This window comes from Oculina patagonica, chromosome 14, assembly GCF_052425735.1.
Source record: "Oculina patagonica isolate OP01 chromosome 14, crgOcupat, whole genome shotgun sequence".
Taxonomy (NCBI): Eukaryota; Metazoa; Cnidaria; class Anthozoa; order Scleractinia; family Oculinidae; genus Oculina; species Oculina patagonica.
This window is the reverse complement of record NC_135771.1, coordinates 10,687,910-10,706,996: the sequence shown is the minus strand read 5'-3', so window position 1 is coordinate 10,706,996 and position 19,087 is coordinate 10,687,910. Positions and strand designations below refer to the sequence as shown.

Sequence of the window (19,087 nt, the reverse complement as noted above, 5' to 3'; positions counted from 1 at the left end):
TTTTTGTTTCAATTCCTTTTGGTACCCACGCTTTTTGTTTCAATTCCTTTTGGTACCCAATAAAATTTCCCAACCTTGCCATACGCTACATGCACGACGTACACTTGGAGGACAGTGTATACGGAAGATGTAATGCGCATGCGTATTTGCAAAGACTGCACCACAATGATAAGGAACTTAAGTAAGCATAAGAGTAAATGGTTTTCCTGGACGCGGTGGTGGGGGATGCTGCTACCCAACATCTTTAATCACTCTTAACAAAACACTGTTGATATACTTTCATTACAACAACTACAATTACTTACACTACAACATCTGAAGACAATTTTTTTTAGTACCATCCCAAACCCCCACCACCTCCCTTTCAAAACAAATTCTTTAATAACCGAGAAAGCTTCCTATCCTTGTGGTAGAAGGTGGACCGACTAGTACGCATGCGCAATACGTTCACTCTTTTCAAGATTAAAACTTTTAAAATTTGGCAATTTCAAAATGAAAAAGTTCAATCCTGGAAAGAGTGAAAATTTGTCATGGGTACCATCCACCATCCCCCACCCACCACGCTTAAAAGAAAATACTTTCCTTTATAATTAATAACTTTCACATCCCTGTGGTACTTCCTTTGCAGATACGCATGCGCATTAGTCATACACTGTCCACAAAACATGTGAAATTGAAACTACTTACGTTTGTTATTAGTGCATCTACAAAACAGTCTTGCAATAGCTCTTTTAATAAAATACTTTATTCTGTTATGCACACAGGATAAAATCTGTTTAACTGCTTTCTCAAAAGCAAGACAAGAAATTCGTAAATAAAGCAGGAAATGTTTTCATGGACTTTATTATTAAATCACACTGTATCTTTAGAAGTACAAGCTTAAAGACAGCTGAATCACAAAGCAGCGTCAAAACGAACACATGAACAAAACAAGCACAATCAATCCAGCAATAGTCTAGTCTGTATTACTTTACATCCTACACAAATTTCCTAAAAACATGATATGTTCCAGAAAGTATGATTAGACTGATTGCCATTTGGTTGCTCATAATCTCGAGCAAATTCTAAACCAGCTTTATTCGCAGAACTGTCTTTCACTTGTAAATGCAAAGACGGAATTCGAGTTAAAAAAAACACGAATTGCTGTTGTCGTTCACAATCTCCAAATTCCGCGAAATTTGCATATTGTCAAGTTGTTTGGAAGAGAAGGACTACGAAATGTACCAGAATTTTTAACGCACGTGCAATGTGCACTTTTCATTAGACCTTTTGTTTGGCAGCGTTGCTGAGGCTGCCATTTTGGTTTTATTAAATCGACTTTAAAAAATCTAGCAACGACAACAAAAGGAGTCTGATGAAAATCGCCTACGTATTTTTCAACTATGATTTGATGAACTCTTTTGGTATTTAAATAGTGCTTTGTGATTCAAGCACATTGATCTCCTTTTTAGTGTTATCTCTTCATTTCTTCAAATCCTGATGAAGCACGTCACTGAAATTAAAATTAACGCATAAATTAGTGTAAAATTAAATTCCCCTTATTAATCGAATCCGAGATCTGTACTGTAAGATATGCCATAAATCGACGAGGCAATTAAACTTCAAGAGAAGGGCTTATTAGAGACGGGGCTTTTACAAACAATGAGAGCGCGTTATTGAAAAAAGAAACCATTTCCATAAACTATCACTAATATTAGTCAGAAAAAAAAGGATTACAGTGCGCAAGATGACTGATGTCGGAGAACCAGATACCATAAGTAGCGGATCCATATTTGTTCAGGATGGCCGGGGGGGGGGGGGGGGGAGGGCTTGCATAAAAATGGGCCCCTGCCCCAAATCCGCCACCATTGGGAATGGCCGTATATGCCTTTTTAAACCTCACCGCAAAATGCCACTATTAATTCCCACTGTGATATTCATTCTAAAAGACGAAACGTACATCACATTATAAGACACAATAACACAACAGCACAGACAGCAGAATGCCCTTAGAAAATTGTGTAGACCATATTGTACACAACATTTCAATACCACTGCACGAGAAAGCATTTTTGAGCATGTTCCACAAACATTTTACCTCTAAAAATCCAAGGTGTACTGCAAACGCATCAGGAACTCGTATAAAGGAATGACCACAGAAGCTCCACATCTCAGAGGTATAAACTTATAGCAAGGCTATATACCTCTTGAGTTAAGTGATACCTAGGAAAAACGGCAGTGTGAGAGAATTATTTACGAAGAAAAAACTTTAACATATATATTTTAAGAGGAGTTAATTGGCGTGCAATGTTGATTCTGTTCATCGCAGAACCATTCGTACAAATATTTTAAAGATATACCGTTTAAATTACCTGAGAATTTATTTTACTGCTCTTGTGTTTCCCGTGGCCTTGGACGCTTGACGCATTTACCTCAAGAGTTCATCCAGGGGGTGGACTCCACCAAGATTTTCATGTCCGTTTCAAGTTAAACGTCTTCGGCAGGCAGGTTTCTGAAAAGACAAGACAACAGAAGAGCCGGACTGATTAACTGATTGATTGTCCGACTGACTGGCCAACTAATCAACTGACAGTTTGCAAATTGACCGACTGACTGACTGACTGACTGACTGACTGACTGACTGACTGACTGACTGACTGACTGACTGACTGACTGACTGACTGGCCACCCAATTGACTGACTTACTTTACGGCAGACTTTTTTTTTAACTGACTGAATGTCCGACCTACTGAAAGGAAACCGTGCCCTGATCTACTACGAAAGCTCATAAAACCTTTTTTTTAACCCAAAAATTAACTAGCAAGCCTTTAGGCCCACAAGACAAGCAAAGAACCACAGCTCTCGGAACGTTTATACTGGGAGGCTTTTTTTACGCACTGAGGTCTTTCACATACCATTTTCGACGGGAAGGGTAACCCTTTCGCATACCTTCGATAGGAAAATGGTACAGTCAACTCTCGCCAAAGCCGAACACCCCTGCTATTGCGGACACTCGCTAATACGAACAAAATCCAGATCCCCGGCGAACAAGGTTTGACTGGAAATGACTCCCGCTATAACGGACACAAAACGACGCCCCGAGCGTGTCCGCTATAACGAGAGTTAACTGTACCCCTTTCACATACCTTCAGAAGGGATAATGCACATTTGTTCAAAATTTTTCACTTGAATAACCCCTTAAAGAAGAAGTTCACTCCAGAATGGCCATTTATTATCTTTACGCCAATAAAAAGTTTACACAAAGATATGTTATTCACCAAAATTTCCGCCTCCAACGTTCGCTATAACTCTACGAAAACTTTCCTAAAACTTGACAACTGAACGCCGCCATCTTGGAGCTTGTAATGTATGCGTGACGTCAAAGAGCTCAGCCTGAAGTTTGGCGGGAAAATTTAAATACTCGAAACTCCTTGTTTTTTGTATTTTTTGGAGCTCTGTTTCAGCAAAATGGAGCTGCACAAACAGGCATTTTAACAGAAAAAAGCTACTACGAAAAAAAAGGACTTTCGAGTATTTAAATTATTCCTCCAAACTTCAGGCTGAGCTCTTTGACGTCACGCATACATTACCAGCTCCAAGATGGCGGCATTCAGTTGACGAGTTTTGAGAAAGATTTCGTAGGGTTATAGCACACGTTGGAGGCTGAAATTTTGGTGAATAACATATCTTTGCATAAACGTTTGATTGGCGTAAAGGAAATAAATGGCCATTCTGGAGTAAACTTCTCCTTTAAAATGCTCAAACGAATCGACTGTTCAGTGGGTCCGTTAGAAATATTTTGAAAGGTCCTTTAAATATCTAAATGACGGTTTTCTCTACCCCTTTCCTTTTATATACCTGCAGCATGAAAAAGGTACCCGTTTTATTTTTCCCATATAGTTCAATATTGGGAGCCGCCTTCCCCACTCTCGGCTACAGCTATATAGCACTCTACACGCTTTGCATACCTACGGCTTGGTGCTACTGGTGGTCTGTTTAGACAGCGGCAGCAGTTATTCGAAATAGCAGGAACGGTGTGGACAGCCAGAGGGCTTGTTAAAATTGAAGCAGGCCAGAGCTTCCGATCAGGGGCTTTCTGCTCAGGTCCTGCTGTAAGGCACAGCCAGGATGGACTACGATCATAACCAGCATTTAGGAAGTGAAAAGCGTCGAGCCACCTCTGGAAGGAGTCCATGACCGACTTCCTCCGTTAAACCAAAGTGAGTGTGGAGCCCTGAGAGCCAGGGAACGATTCCTCGTCCTGCAAGGGGCGATAAATAGGGTTGGGGAGAAGCAAAGCAAAATCAATATACTCACCACGGAGTATTCTGTCTTCCAGACCCTTGTCCAGAGGACAGCTCAGGTCCAGAGGAGCCACTACGTTTGAAAAACAAGGGCTTAATGTTCGTAGATTGTCACAGCGACGTGACTGGGCCACATGGTCTTCATCGACACCCATAGCTTCGTGCATAGATTATGACACGGTCTCTCGAATGACAAATATCTGCACTGGTGTAAACACCATGTCAGTTGGCAGATTGGGCTCGATGTCTGTCAACAGTTCCTCCATCTCCAAGCCGCATCCAAGAGGGAGTTTTGCTCTTTGTCCAAACTATGTATCTCCCCGTTTTGACTTTTATCTTTTGGTCTCGTCCAGTTGTAGGGCATGTACCAAATAGATAAATCATTTGTCAAATTTACCATTCAAGTAAATAAATCGCTTGTCTTGAAGGAACTTTAATAATATATTTTCTTCATCTTTTATATTTTACAAATAATTTGGCTTTTGTTTTGATCATCATAATTGTCTGTCCTCGTGTTTACGGCTACATTGACGTTCATTCTAATTAAAAAAGTTTTTATACTATACTATAGCTTATCATAAATAATTTGTTGTTTACTATCACAGATAGTATTTCGAGATACTGTCTAGCTCATTAATCTTTCTGTTAGTCAAAGCGGCGTATAAGGTGTTGTGAAAATGAATCTTGGACAAAGAGTCAGTCTTTCATTATTTCACGGTACTCCACTTGGTTCTTCAACATTTGCAAGAACACTTGGTGCTTTTTATCATAAAACCTAGGAAAGAAATTAATATTCAAATTATTCTTGGTAAGTTAGATAAATCTGGTTTAAATGTTAGGAATTGGGGGAGACACAGATCATTCATGGGTGCCGGCGTTTAGCTCTGATCTGTAGCATTGAGCGATTAGGAGTATTGCTATTCCTCCTGAATGAGATACTTCCCCAACGCATGTTTCACAATTGAATCCTCGCACGCTCATTGGTCGAACGCTATGGTTGACTTACAAATTGACCACACTTCAGTTTCCATGGTCTACACTTAATAGACCATAGAAATGACGTCATAAAATGTTCAACACTCAAGGGGAACCACGAGCCGCAAGGGAGTGGTTTCACTGCAAAGTTTTTGACATTTATTGCGCCATTTCTATGGTCTATTTAACAATTATTCCACAAGCGCGCGTTGGATATGAGTTGGCTATAACGATCTCATTGTACACAAGCGCGAGTGGAATAATTGTTTTATTGAAAACGCCCAAAGAATTGCAAAATTTGAGCTCCCCAGCTGTTTTCGTTGACGCGTATCGGCTACCATTTTTGTGGTCAATGGTATATGAGCTCATATACCATTGCCTGTGAACCAATCAAAATGCAGGAATTGCAATATACCATTGCTAGTTCTTAATAATAGAGTGTAGACCATAGAAGAATGCAGTCGATTTGTTTTGTACAATAACTCTGAAAATTTTATGGAAGACCAAGGTCGCGCGCTTGTGTGACTCTGTGAAATATCACTTTTTCTGCTTAAAACTGACGAGTTCATCAGCAATTTTGCCCAAAATACTACCAATTGACATTTCAGAACTCACCTGTTTCTTTTTTTTTAGAAAAGTTGCGACAATTTCTCATGTCTTCTGAAAGTTCCCTTGCGTTGCGTTACAGGTTACGTCATTTTTACGGTCTATTTGTCAATTAAACCCTAGCATGAGGTCAGATTGCCCTAACAATTGCCAGTACCCATTTAGAGCGGTTTTCACTTGAGTGTCGAAAGTAAATTGCGTTTGCTTTGGTTTTGCATTACTACGCTTAGTGATTGGTTTAAAAGTTTCGCGCCACTTTCTCGGCAATCAGAACTAAAACCAAAACCAATCGTGACTCGCTCGCGCAAGTTTTCCCGCGCTTCGTGCCAGCTACATGTATTTGCTTCGAGTTTTGATTGGTTCACTGGATTGTCTGTGTCCTTTGTGATTGGCCAGAGTAATAAATTTGGTTTTGGTTTTACGACACTCGATTGAAAACTGCGCTATACATCTAAGCGGAGAGAGGCATTGTTAAAGTAAATTGTCTTGCCCAAGAACACGACCCGATGATCCCGGTCAGGACTTGAACCCAGACCGCTTGATCCAGAGTCCAGTGCGCTAACCATTAGACCACTGCATCTTTCTGACAGAATGTTTACAGCATGTTCAATTTCATCGAATCTTACCCTTTGAGATTTTCCTGTGGCTTTACGACCTTTCCTGCTGCATTCATGTTTTTCATGGCTTCCTTTCAAGGCAACATAACATAACAAATTAAATTAACAACAGCGTAGTAAATGCAGATTAATGCTAACTCAAGAGGCGAGGTCAAGCCAGGATTTGCTGTCTCTTGTATAAGTGTGTTTTGCTATTTAAGTTCAAAACATGAAAGTAAAGTTCATTCTTCATATCTAATTCTCGAGTGGGGAGGCGGGTGAAGTAGAAGGAAGTTGAATTAATGTCCATAAACCGGAACAAAAACAGCTGACAAGAAGAATAAAACTTGATTTGATCCTGTATTTGCATAAATAAATTTCGATCAACGGGGCGGGCCCCCGATCACATTATCTCAGAATTTGATAACTGAAGACAGTTTCTCTTTAGTGAAAGTGCCTTTTTCTTTTGACCCACCCGCCTGACTTTGTATCGATGTTTCAAGTAGAAAGTAGATCTGAACATACCGTCGCTTGCATCTAAAACATCCGAAACATGATCAAATTGGGTATCAAACATGGCATGTTTCGTCATGAAACATTGAAGTTTAGCAGACCGTAACGACAACTTTCACGCTCAAAATGCTCACAATAAACAATGAGAACAGGGGAAACTTTGCACCAGAAGTGATTCAAGTGAACCTGCAAATGCATATCGACACAGATCAGGATCAATTTGTCGAAGGAAGTCTTGATATCCAATCTTTTCTCGCCATTTCGAAACCGGAATGTGTTGAAGTTTCGGCGTGAAAGTTGCCGTTACGGTCTGCTAAACTTCAAACGTTTGATGACCAATCATGCCATGTTTGATACCCAATGAGATCATGTTTCGGCGGCACGTGTTCACGCTTAGATGCAAGCGACGGTAGTTAGTCCACTGTACAAACTATGATCTCAATCAACACTGTTGAGAGTACAAACCTGGATAGAAGAAAAGTCGCCTGACGCGCATGCTCCCAAAATTGCTGAGCCCACGAGCACTGACTCACTTTCCCGCGGTAAAACACACGGAAATCCTACAAAAAAAATCTGGTGTTTTTTTCTTACATTGCCAGCATATTTAGAAATTTCAGAAATGTAAAAAAGTAGCAAATGATTGCAGATTTTTGGAACTCCAAAGTAAGGTATATTCTTTGCTTCAGTTATCACACGCAGCCTCCAGAGCAAAAAGTCTCAAAGACGAAAAGTCAAGTTTCTGTTTCAGTTAGTAAAGCGAGTTAAGCTCTAGAAAAGGAGCCGAAGATGATTGACATCCACCAAAACACAACTATCCATTTAGGCAATTTGCTCTGAAGGTCGCATGTGATTGATAGTCGCAGTAAATAGAAAACAAACCCAAAAGCCACAGACCTGCTCTAAGCCAATCGTTTCTATTCAGTATAAAAGGGCATTTTTGAGTAGTACACACGAAGACCACGCGTCAGAGGTTGCTTAGCAACATGACGTCATCCTGATTTTCAATTGGATAATATAGATCGGAAACCCTTCATGTGCTTTGACATTGATTTGCCAAAAACGACTTCTCTTCACCTTTCCTCCGACTGCACGAACAGTCAGCAATACAAAAGAATGCACAAACCTGTCACATCTGCGTGAATTTGAATAAACAATTTATTCTTTGTAAGTCCGCCACAAAGGAACAGAGTGTCGATTGAGTGTCCAGCTTTATTCATGCTCTCTAAAATGTGACGAGTTCCATGCTGGAGGAGAATTAAACAACAAACAACACAGAAGAAGCACGATCACAAATTTCAATCAAAAATTTGAAAAGCTCTGAAATACACCTGGATCGCTTGAAACCCAGCAAAAATTGGTTTGATGTTATAGAATAGTAACCAACAAATGCACAGCCTATTACATAGAAACTGGGACTGATGACTAATGATGTCGAGGACATACGAGTATGCTGGGACAAAGTTTAAACGTTTCCCAATTTCGACAAAACTATTACAGACTTTTCAAAACTGACTACCCTGTTCCAGACGTTGGGTTAATTAGGCTAGGGACTAGCGTGGAAAATGGGATTTAAGACTGAAGAATGGCAAAGGGGCGTTTTTTGTCCTGCCTGGAACAGTCTATAAGCTGACTGACTATTCACAATTTTCGTAAAGTCATCTGTGATCTTCAACTGAACGCACGCACATCAAAATGGAATCTATTTGTTAATTGAGAATAACTGTTCAGTCGTGACAAGGTTATTCAGTTAATATCAAATGCTATTACTTACTGCAAGAGCTTGAAGTGTAGCTAAATATAGAACTGCCAGGCCATCAAGGTCAGCTGTAAGAGTTAATCCACAAATCTGAAAGAAAGAATGGCACAACTTGGTTAGATAATAAATGGTTTGAGCCCAGGAGTATCAGAAGTTCGTATAGCGTGATCGTCTGGGTGAGAGTATTAACAGTCACCAACAACAGTTCTTTTCAGAACTACTCTCACCCGGACGATCGCAATATACGGACTACCAATTTGGTTAGACTAACTAAGGGACTCTGCTTCGAATGGGGTCACCACCTTATCGTGGTGGAGCGGTTTGTGCGTCTCAATGACCCCTAGAGCTATGTCGGCTGGAGTCTTGTACTCCTGGTAGGGCCACCCACGCCGAACAGGTCGAAGGGTAGAGACCAGACAAAGAGTGACCCCCTGGTCCTCCAGGTTGGGGGTTGGGCGTAGGGTTAACAACCCTACCCCATAAAAAAAAAAACAGAAGTGTTACAGAAACCAGAAACGTGGACAATGATACAACACTAGCTGGGGTATCACTGCTGGGGCTGCAATGACGCTCTTGGGTCAAAGCCAGCAGGAAGCCCAAGGGCTGATGGGCCCATGGTAGCCCCCAAGCCACAGACGACCATCGGTTGCTGGAATGTGAGGACCATGGCAGAATCAACACGGGCAGGGCAGGTAGCCAAGGAGAAGGACAGTGGAGAAGGAAAGAAACAAGACAGGGTGGACAAGCTGGGAAGTAGCCAAAGCGGTGGCACGAAACAGGGAGTGTTGGACAGAAAACGTGATGGCCTTATGCGCCTACTGGCGTGAGGAGAAGTGATGAACTAAGGGACTTAAAATAATGTAGGATTGTGGAATCCTTGCAGTTTTGAAATAAATAGCACAGTGAATTTTTGGTCGGAGAGGAACTTCCAAGAACTTCCAAGAAGTTTTTATTTTTCTGTTTTGTATTTTTATTTTGTGGCGCACCTGAAAACTAGCTTTTTAGCAAAGTGTTGCGGACCACGTTAAATAAAGATTGTATTGTATTGTATTATTGTCAAAAAGGGGGATTTCAAGTTTAAATGCAATAAAGCAATCACAATTCAAAGTAAAAGCATACACCAGTGACAATGAAAACAGAAATACGAGAAACATCTGAACCTTACCATTCCGGTCATGTTGGATCAGCGATCGGTGACCTGTTGCCATGGAAATCTGGAATCATGTGAAAGTCACGTGAAAGCAATGCTAGGTTACTAAGCTGCCGCTTCTCAGCCAGGGCAGTTACGTGCTTGTTCAGTTCCACATACACGGAACAGTCACTGAAAGTTTTTGCAGAAAGTGAATGTTATTGGTTGATAAAATTTCTGAAAACGCCTACAGAATGACGTGAATGTCGTTTCCCTTTCATTTGCTACACTAAGTTGGACACTACAATTTCCCCCCCCCCCCCCCATTTCTCGAACCTATTTTCGTTTCCCTTAGAGATTCGAGAAATAAAGAATTTACTCTAATAGTTTAATTTGAATCAAGCTTCCTGGCAGCACACCCACCTCCATCGAGCATAGACCCTAACTAGCTTCCAGCTTTCAACGTATGAACCCAGACCGTACGATAACAACAAAATAAGGCACACCTCTTTTCAGCTTTTTCTTTTAGTTCCTTATATGCCATGTGCGTCTCTATGACGTGGTCAATCTAAGACAACAGTGCGTTTTATTAGCGCACGGAATACCAAGACGCCCATCTTGGGTCAATTGATCCAGGTTTGCACTAATACATTTGTGTTTAAAAACACACACTTTTTAAAGCTTCACCCATTATTCACAGTCTAAAATGGGGTTGGCAGGCCTGTGCGACTCCAGGAGTTTTAGCCTTTTTTCTATAGTTTGGCTTGTAAGGGTATATCTTTGAGCAAACCCCCTTTTGCAAGATATGAGAGGCTGGTCTTTAAAGATTTCTTTCAGTAATGGTTATTGCACTATTAGATGCCAGTTTTTCTTGAGGATTTCCTATAGATTAGCCAATGATGGTTGATAGTGTGTTACAAAAAGCAAGATCCATTAATACGTTCCATTTCTTTTTGTTGGAGGGCTAGCTAAAATTGCTGTCATTAAAATCCACTTCTGAATGAGATTCTCTGAGTAATCTCCCTAAAGCTGGCATGGTTTGAAGTTTTGAATTTTCTGTTGATCACAGAAAAGCCACCACATTATTACTAACCACGGTGAACAATACCAATTTTATTGAATACCCTTTTCGTTTCTCTTAATGGGCAAGGCCTACAAGGAACAAGAAATGAAGGGCTATGGGGACACAGGATTTCCAGTCCTGCATTCCAGGACTTCCGGTCTTCATGTAAGCAGTCATGATGTTTCATTGCGTTTTTGACTCCCGTTCAAGAATTCTTTGTTTCAAACAGCCAATCAAAAAAATTTGAATTAATTCAAAAACTCTTTGTCCCCAGAGCCCTTTGTTTCTTGTGCAAATGCTTCACCAGCTAGGATAAGCCATAAGGGCTATGGGGACGAGAATGATTGAATACATGTAGCTTTACAATAGGACAAATTAAAAAAAGGTTTTAAGGCTCTCACCAGTTTCCCAGTAACACTTTGACCTCCTTCACTCAACCACAGGCTTGGCACCATAGCAGAGAAGTATGGGCCCCAGACTCCTGGAACAAACACTAGATTTTGGTTTATCTGAAGCCAAAAAGTATACAATAAAGTCCAGCGGAACAATCTTTAATTAAGGTACTGCAGTTACAACTGCCAAAAGGTTATTGAATTAGACTCTTTGTTAAAAGATCTGGGTCCAGTTTTGAGCATGGCCAAGGTCATTGTGCTGTGTTCTTAGACAAAACACTTTACTCTCACATGACTCTCTCCACCTACGGGTGTAAATGGGCACTGGGAAATTGTCAGAGAACTTGAGGAGATGATTGAATGTAGCCTGTAAAAGACTACTTGTAGCATCCTATTCAAGGGGAGTAGTAATTCTCCTTAAGTCGTTGCACGCTACCAAAAACCATAGTGAAGTACCAATTAAAAGCTTAGTTAAATCTTTGACTCTTAGCGATAGTGCATGGGGGGGGGGGGGTATAAGGAATGGGAGCCTCTGAGTAAAGGGGGTAGGAACTCCATGAGAGGCAGGAAAAGGGAGGGCAGGAAAGGTGGGATTCCCAAGGTGGTAAAAACCAGGAGAAATAGGGGAAAGTTTTGCAACATTGCAAAATATTTTGCATTAGAGAAGTATTGATGGCAGGAACCACTAAGGAAGGGGTGGAAACCTGGTCGAGCCTGGAGTGAAAGGAACAGGAAGTAGGAAGTTCAGACCTGGCCTCTGTTCCCCCCCCCCCCTTCCCCCCTTACATGTTCATGAATCTTGAGAAGGTTTAGCTAAAGCACAGGAGAAGACAAAGAGATTCGCAAACTATAAGTTGAAATCATGCTAAACAGTGGAAAACAGGGTGGAGCAAAGCTCAAAACTTACAGCCATGTGGCAGGATGATGTTCCACAGATGATTGCCAGACGTGAAGTTAAAGGCTTGTTTTCACTAGGAAGGAGACTCAAATCTGCTCCAATGACACCTAAATTGTAACAAAACCCAGAGTTATGTTAACAAGAACCCTTTTGAAGTATTTTGTGTGGATTTACATGAAGTAGCCCCTAGGTGACATTCCATGCTAATCTCCTCGACCTCAGTAAAATGCATGGAAGACAAGTTTCATTAACCTGTACAGTTATTCCTTCCTAGTGTTCATTACTATCACCTACATATTATCCATGCCACCCACACAACAACTTCATTTTATAATCTTGTACTGTAGAATATTTTCTTATTCTGTGATGATGCCGTAGATCGGCAAAAGCCCAGAATACCTCACTTGACCTATTTACTTATTGTACAGCTGTGTTAGTGGCTGAATTTGCATTCAGTCTGTCTTTTCTATTTTGCAGATAATGTACATTTCAGGCCTTTTTGAAGAAATGTCACCACGAGAAATTAACCTAAGTTTCATTCCAGATCCACCAAAAAATACCCAATTGTGACTCAAAATGTACATTTATTTTTTTGGCCTCTCTGTCAATATGCCACCACCTAGAGTAAGCCTAATTTGCACTTCAGATCACCAAAATAGCCCTAGTTTGTAACTCAAAAATGTACATTTCAGGCATTTTTCAAGAAATGCCACCACATGGATTTAGCCTAACTTACATTCCAGATCCACAAAAAAAATGCCAGATTGTGACTCAAAATGAACATTGCGTAGCCACAACCTGGAGTAAGCCTAAGTTTCACTTCAGATTCCCAAAATAGTGCCAGTTTGTAACTCAAAATGTACATTTCAGGCAGTTTTAAGGAAATGCCACGACATGGATTTAGCCTAAGTTTCATTCCAGATCCCCCCAAAAAATGCCAGATTGTGGCTAACAAACTTCACTTGAAAAAAGGACATAATGTCTTTGGTTAGCCTATCGTCTTATGTGTCTTATGGTATGTCTTAATTGTATGTAAAAAAAATGCGACACTCAGGATCAATTGCCTGCCACAGTGTCCAGGATAACAAGCCTGTAGTTTATTTTCAACCTCAATCCCAAGCTCTTTCCAACTAGAAAGAAAAAGGAGAGAGCCTGGGATCAAGATTGAGTTATTCTGACAATGGTAGCACTCTTACCCAGACCCCCAGCATGTGCATCAATAAGTGAAGTACCAACTGGCATGCCTTCCCATAATCCTAGGTCAGCAGCAGCTGTTTTGCTCAATCCTTTACCAACTGGCTCTCCAGGACTACCAACTTTTGACCCTGATAAATCAAAGGAAAAGTACCTGTCAGCACTTGTACTAATGAAGCAAATGTTTCAATTTCATGCAGGAATTAACCTGTTAAAAACATGGAAAGCAGAAAGAGGGGAGTTTGAATAGAAGGGGGGAGGGGGCAAAAAGAATGGCAGCATTTAAAATATAAATTACTTTAACCCTATCCAGACCGGGGGGGGCGGAAAGTGCCCGCGCCGACTTTGAACGCTTATAACTTTTTTAATATTCAACCAAACGCTGCCGAACTTTGCGACTTTATCTAAAATTTATCTGGGAATAATTTGGTAGGGTAGGTTGTTGTGTCAGGAACTTGACGTCACCATGGCAACGGCATTTTGACAGGCATGTTTTCCCAAATTTGTAATTATCGTGTTTCTATTAATGAAAAATAACTTTAAAGCAATTATTTTCACCTGTTTACGGGTTTTAAGCACATTTTTATTGGTTTTGAGTATTTTCCAGTAATTTTGGGCGGTTTTCTGACGTTTTGAAAAAATTTTGAAATCCAAGATGGCGGATCCAAGATGGCGGCTGTTTTGACATTATGATGTAATTGTCACGTGATGTGACGTCATCATCCCACGTGACATATACCAAAAGATAGATTTTGGGACATACTATATATCCTGTAAGTTTCATTGTGATTGCTTAAATATTCTGGAAGTTACGGAGGGGGGCGGAATCCCCCCCCCCCCCCCCGGTCTGAAAAGACCAAAAAAAGCCCGGTCTGAATAGGGTTAAGATGGGTCAACACAAAGTGCAAGGCAGGGAGGCATGCGATCCATTCCAGCTAGCCTAAATAGCACTTTGGTTAGCCTAAATGACACTCCAGTAAGCCTAAATAGCACTCCGGTTAGCCTACTGTTAGCGTAGGTGGCTTGCAATTAGCCTTTTTATTTGGAGTAGGGATTTATGCCTCGCATACCTCACATGTCTCGCTGCCTTGCCTTGCATGCCTCACTGCCTTGCCTTGCAGGCTTGCATGCCTCGCTCCCTCGCACGCTCCATTGCCTCGCACATTTGGAAGACTCCTTTAAGCTCAACTGACCATTCATACATATTTTGTAAAGTACAGAATAGTTTCAGTGCAGTAAAATTCCATCAAAGCAAATATAAACTTTATTGAAAGTTAAAACAAAGAGAAAAGAGCCATCCTGCCTTACCCAACTTGGAATAGTTTGTGTTTATAAGATCCTCAAGACCAACAGCTTCCAAGAAAGAGTCTACCCAACCACTCCTTGAACCTGAGTAACAGTTAAATAGAGCATAAAGAGTCATACAGTGTAAACTGATGCAGAATGCAGAATAGCGCTAAAATGCCAATGACTCTAAATAAAATACGATTCCATCTAACCCTATTTATTTACTATGATCTCAATACCAACCCTAGAAAAAAATCGTAAAGATAAAGTCTGTATCAAGCCTAGCGGCCCATACAGGCTGGAGCTTATCACGGTTTCAGTAGCATGAAGCGACTAGGAGTATTTCTACTTCCCCCTGCCAGCCAGGGGAGAGCACATTTATTTTCATGGATGGGATGGTAGTCCATCACAGGGTTACCCCCAAGCATTATTTAGCCAGTACCCATTTATACACCTGGGTGGAGGGAGGCACTATGAGGGCAAAGTGATTGCCCAAGAACACAACAAACCACAATGACCCGGCCAGGCTCAAACCCGGACCGCTCGATCCAGAGTCCAGCACCCTAACCATGAGGCTACTGCGCCTCCTACAACCATTAAGTTTGTGAGTAACTTCAATCTACCATCTACATTTTACACTGCAGACTAAAATAATGAAGATGAAGTATTCAACATGACACGAGCATGGGACAAAGAAATATTCTGAGTTCCCGACAGGAATCGAACCCATGGCCTCCCAGATGCAGATACCGGTTGGGCGCTCTAACCAACTGAGCTACGAGAGACTCGTTGTGAGCTGGGCCATTTTACTAGGTAGATAAGTGACACGCATCCTGCATACTGCTAGGATGCGTGTCACCAGACTCTGGATCGAGTGGTCCAGGTTCAAGCCCTGGTCGGGGCACTGCGTTGTGTCCTTAGACAAGACACTTTACTCTCATAGTGCTCCTCTCCATCCAGGTGTATAAATGGGTACCGGCGAATTTACTGCTGCCGGGGGAGTAACCCTGCGATGGACTAGCATCCCATCCAGGGGGGAACAGAAATACTCCTAACCGCTTAATGCTACAAAACCAGGATAAGCTCCGGCCCAATGAGCCACTTGGCTCGCCAGCAGGCTTTACCTTTTACCTTTGATTATTATGTATGAGGAGAAAAACCACAAATTATAAATTTTTAAAGATTGCAAGCAACATACCTTCTGGTATTTGTGATTCATGCCCCATATAATTAAATTTACAAACAAGAGAACACATGGACCTAAGGAAAAAAGACACCAAATTATAGCATGGCTGCGCCTGTCACTACCCAGGCATAGGCAGTGGAGCAGGGGGGTAGGGGGTGGGGCTGTAGCCCGCACAAACAAAAATTTTGAGGGTACCTGTACCTGACAGCATTTCCCTACATATCTGACAACAAGATAGGTATTTATCGTTTTGATCTCTTAAATAATTGCAGATAATTGCTTTATTAATTGTTGGGACTTGGATTTCACTAGAATTAAATTCTCCGAATAAGTGCTTGCCATTAAGCATTCAATGGGTTGATCATTCTTCTGATTTTTGCATTAAAAAGCTTCTACTCATCCAGTACTTACCTTGTTTTGTCACCGGTCGCTCTATAAGTAAGAAACTCAGGTAACTCCAGAAAGAGAGCACATTTTTCCCAGCATTCATCAGGTAACATCTCTTTCAACCAAAGCATTTTTGGTATCTCCATTTCTGGCGAAACCCCACCACCCACATAAGACAGCACCTTATGCCTTGTATTGTTGATTCTTTGGGCCTGGTCTAAAGCACGGTGATCCAGCCACATGATAACATTTTTATGAGGTTCCTTGGAGGGACTGACGGTCACCGACCCTCCAGCAGAGTCTAAGGCTACTAGTGAACATGTGGCATCAAAACCAATCCCCTTAATTCTCTGGATGGAATCCTTGTCTGTAAGAAGTGCTGAAACTTCCTGAAAATTTACAGATAATATCTAATAACATAACATAACTAATAATATTTTATATCACTCATTACTCATCAGCAGAGGTCAGTCTCAATTGGACAACTTAGGGTCAAAACAAACTTAAGCCTAGTCTTCCCCCTCCCACAAATTGAAACATCATGTTTCAACAAGGGGATTCCCATCCCTGGGGGGTACTCAGGATTTCAAGTGACGGGGATGATCAAAGCATTTAAGGATTTTTGGGGGTTTGAAACTTTTCATTTCAAAATTTGTTTGGGTAGAAAAATTTGGCAAGTATTTTTTTGGGTGGCTTGATTTAAGTAGGGATTTTTTGGGGTGTTAAAAGCAATCTCAAGATTCGTGGTAGTGCCTTGACCGCATAGTTCTGCATATTAAATAAAACACAGAACGTGTTTCTAGTGTTTTTCTTTGTGTTATATCTTCAGATCATTACCCCTTTCTGAAAAATTTAAAGGGTCAGAAATTTGGCATGGGATATTTTTGTGGGTTGATTTTTGGTCCAGGGATTTTTTTGGGTTTTGTTGGAAGCCCTAGGGACTTTTTTGGGTCTTGTTTTTTGCCTCCATTCGATCATCCCCGTCACTTGAAATCCCGAGTACCCCCCTGGGATTCCCATTCATGAGGGGGGAATCCCCAGGCTCCCATGTAACAGTGGGCATGTACTAAAACCCGAAACAACGAAACGAAACCACCGAAACGAAACCACCGAAAACCGCCGAAACCACCGAAACGAAACCACCGAAACAACCGAAACGGCCGAAACGAGCGAAACGAAACAAAATTACCGAAACAAGCACAACTTTAATATTTTCGCCGCTTACCGTACTATGCACTCAGTTTAGCCTAGTATACACTCCGGTTAGTCTACCATTCGCCCCGGTTAGCCTACTATACACTCCTGTTAGCCTACTACACACTCCGGTTAGCCTACTTTTCACTTAGGTTAGCCTACTATGCACTCCGGTTAGCCTGTTTACGGTTAGCTCTCAATTATTGTAATTGGTTTTGTTTGTTTCGGTGATTTAGTTTCGTTTCGCTCGTTTCGGCCGTTTCGGTTGTTTCGGCGGTTTCGTTTCGCTCGTTTCGGTGGTTTCGCTCGTTTCGGTGGTTTCGTTTCGGTGGTTTCGTTTCGTTGTTTCGGGTTTTAGTACATGCCGTAACAGTGACGTGAATGCAAACCCGCCTCCCTCCCGCCCCCCTCGCCCCATCTTCCCTGGGATTTGGACCCTAAAAGAGTCCAAAACATTGCCCAAATGGGTTTGTTACCTTGACAACTGAGCAGACATTGCTCCATATATCCTCAGATGACTGTTCGTAATAGTCGGGTAGTGGCTGCCATATTTGTAATGGTCGGGTAGCGCACGACACAATTTTTCCATCACTGCTCACTAGAGCCGCACGGACGCTCGCTGTACCGACATCAACACCAATATAATAAGCTTCTACCATTCGTGCTTCGTATAAAGCTAAGATTTCATGACCATCTGTAGGTACAGGACAGAAACTGCCTGCACGAAACTGCCTGCACGAATTCTAGCGTCAACAACCCGCGCGGGCCGCCATATTGGCCGGGAAATGAGAGAAAGAAAGAGTCTGGTACGAAGTTCTCAACCTCGTCCCCAGAGCCTTCCATTCTGAAAACTCGTCGCCGAGAAAGCCCTGGCGACGTGCCTGCGTAGCAGGCGTCGAAAGCGGAGGGAGGAGGAGTTGGGAAGCTCCCTTTTTTACGCCTGCCACGCAGGCTATGGCGACGAGGTTGCGAAGTTCTGTGTCGTTCTGTATCATTCTGGCTGGGCAGTTATGTTGGGGGAGAGGGGGAGGGGGAGGCGGCGGGATCTACTGAACATGTTCCAGAGGGAACCTTATTAGAGAGGGGGGGGGGGGGGCTTAAAAAGGAGTCGAGGAGAAGGCTTTGGAGTTTTATAGTAAATTTCAATAGGCTAGATACGCCAAGCGGCCGACTACAAACTCTTGACGCCTTTTCCAAAATGTTCGCTTTAGGTTAAGGTATCTATTTACAAGAATACAAGGCTAAAAGTTAGGTTAAGCAGTCATGGGCTCCTGGGTTAAGTCATAATCATGGTGATTTGAATAAAAACGTCTCCACGCACGTTTTTTCCTTGACGCCTTATTTATCAGTTTAGACGCATTCATGTTTCTGCCACACTTGAGTATTTCCAGTACGCGTTTGCACTTTTTCACAAGGACATCGCACTGAAAATAACAATATACAATATATAGGGTTTATAATGAATTATAAAGAATGCAACCAGACTAAAAATAGCCGGCCTCGTCTTAAGAAGCACCCGAAAGCGCAATATTAAGAATGTCTCTAAAGAGTGTAGTCAAGCGAAAGAAAAAGACTGGATTAGTAGAACCCTTTTAGAACGGATTAGTTTAAATTCAGTTCAAGCAAAA

General features: G+C 41.7%; 2 protein-coding genes across 2 annotated transcripts in view; both read right to left on the bottom strand.

Moving 5' to 3' along the window:
- The window catches only part of LOC144637645 (HEAT repeat-containing protein 1-like), a 207,652-nt gene that overhangs the window by 107,671 nt on the left and 80,894 nt on the right, over positions 1-19,087 (bottom strand). The gene's annotated exons all lie outside the window — the stretch shown is intronic.
- On the bottom strand, positions 1,290-18,481 carry LOC144637439 (FGGY carbohydrate kinase domain-containing protein-like). The gene is given in 18 exon segments (XM_078496500.1): positions 1,290-1,492; positions 2,078-2,202; positions 2,352-2,491; positions 3,948-5,058; positions 6,491-6,552; positions 7,439-7,533; positions 8,097-8,217; positions 8,745-8,819; positions 9,895-9,908; positions 9,911-10,050; positions 10,365-10,426; positions 11,323-11,430; positions 12,221-12,318; positions 13,408-13,536; positions 14,714-14,794; positions 15,891-15,952; positions 16,290-16,654; positions 17,936-18,481. Coding segments are annotated over 15 exon segments (1,674 nt in total). The 5' UTR covers positions 18,119-18,481; the 3' UTR covers positions 1,290-1,492; positions 2,078-2,202; positions 2,352-2,491; positions 3,948-4,979.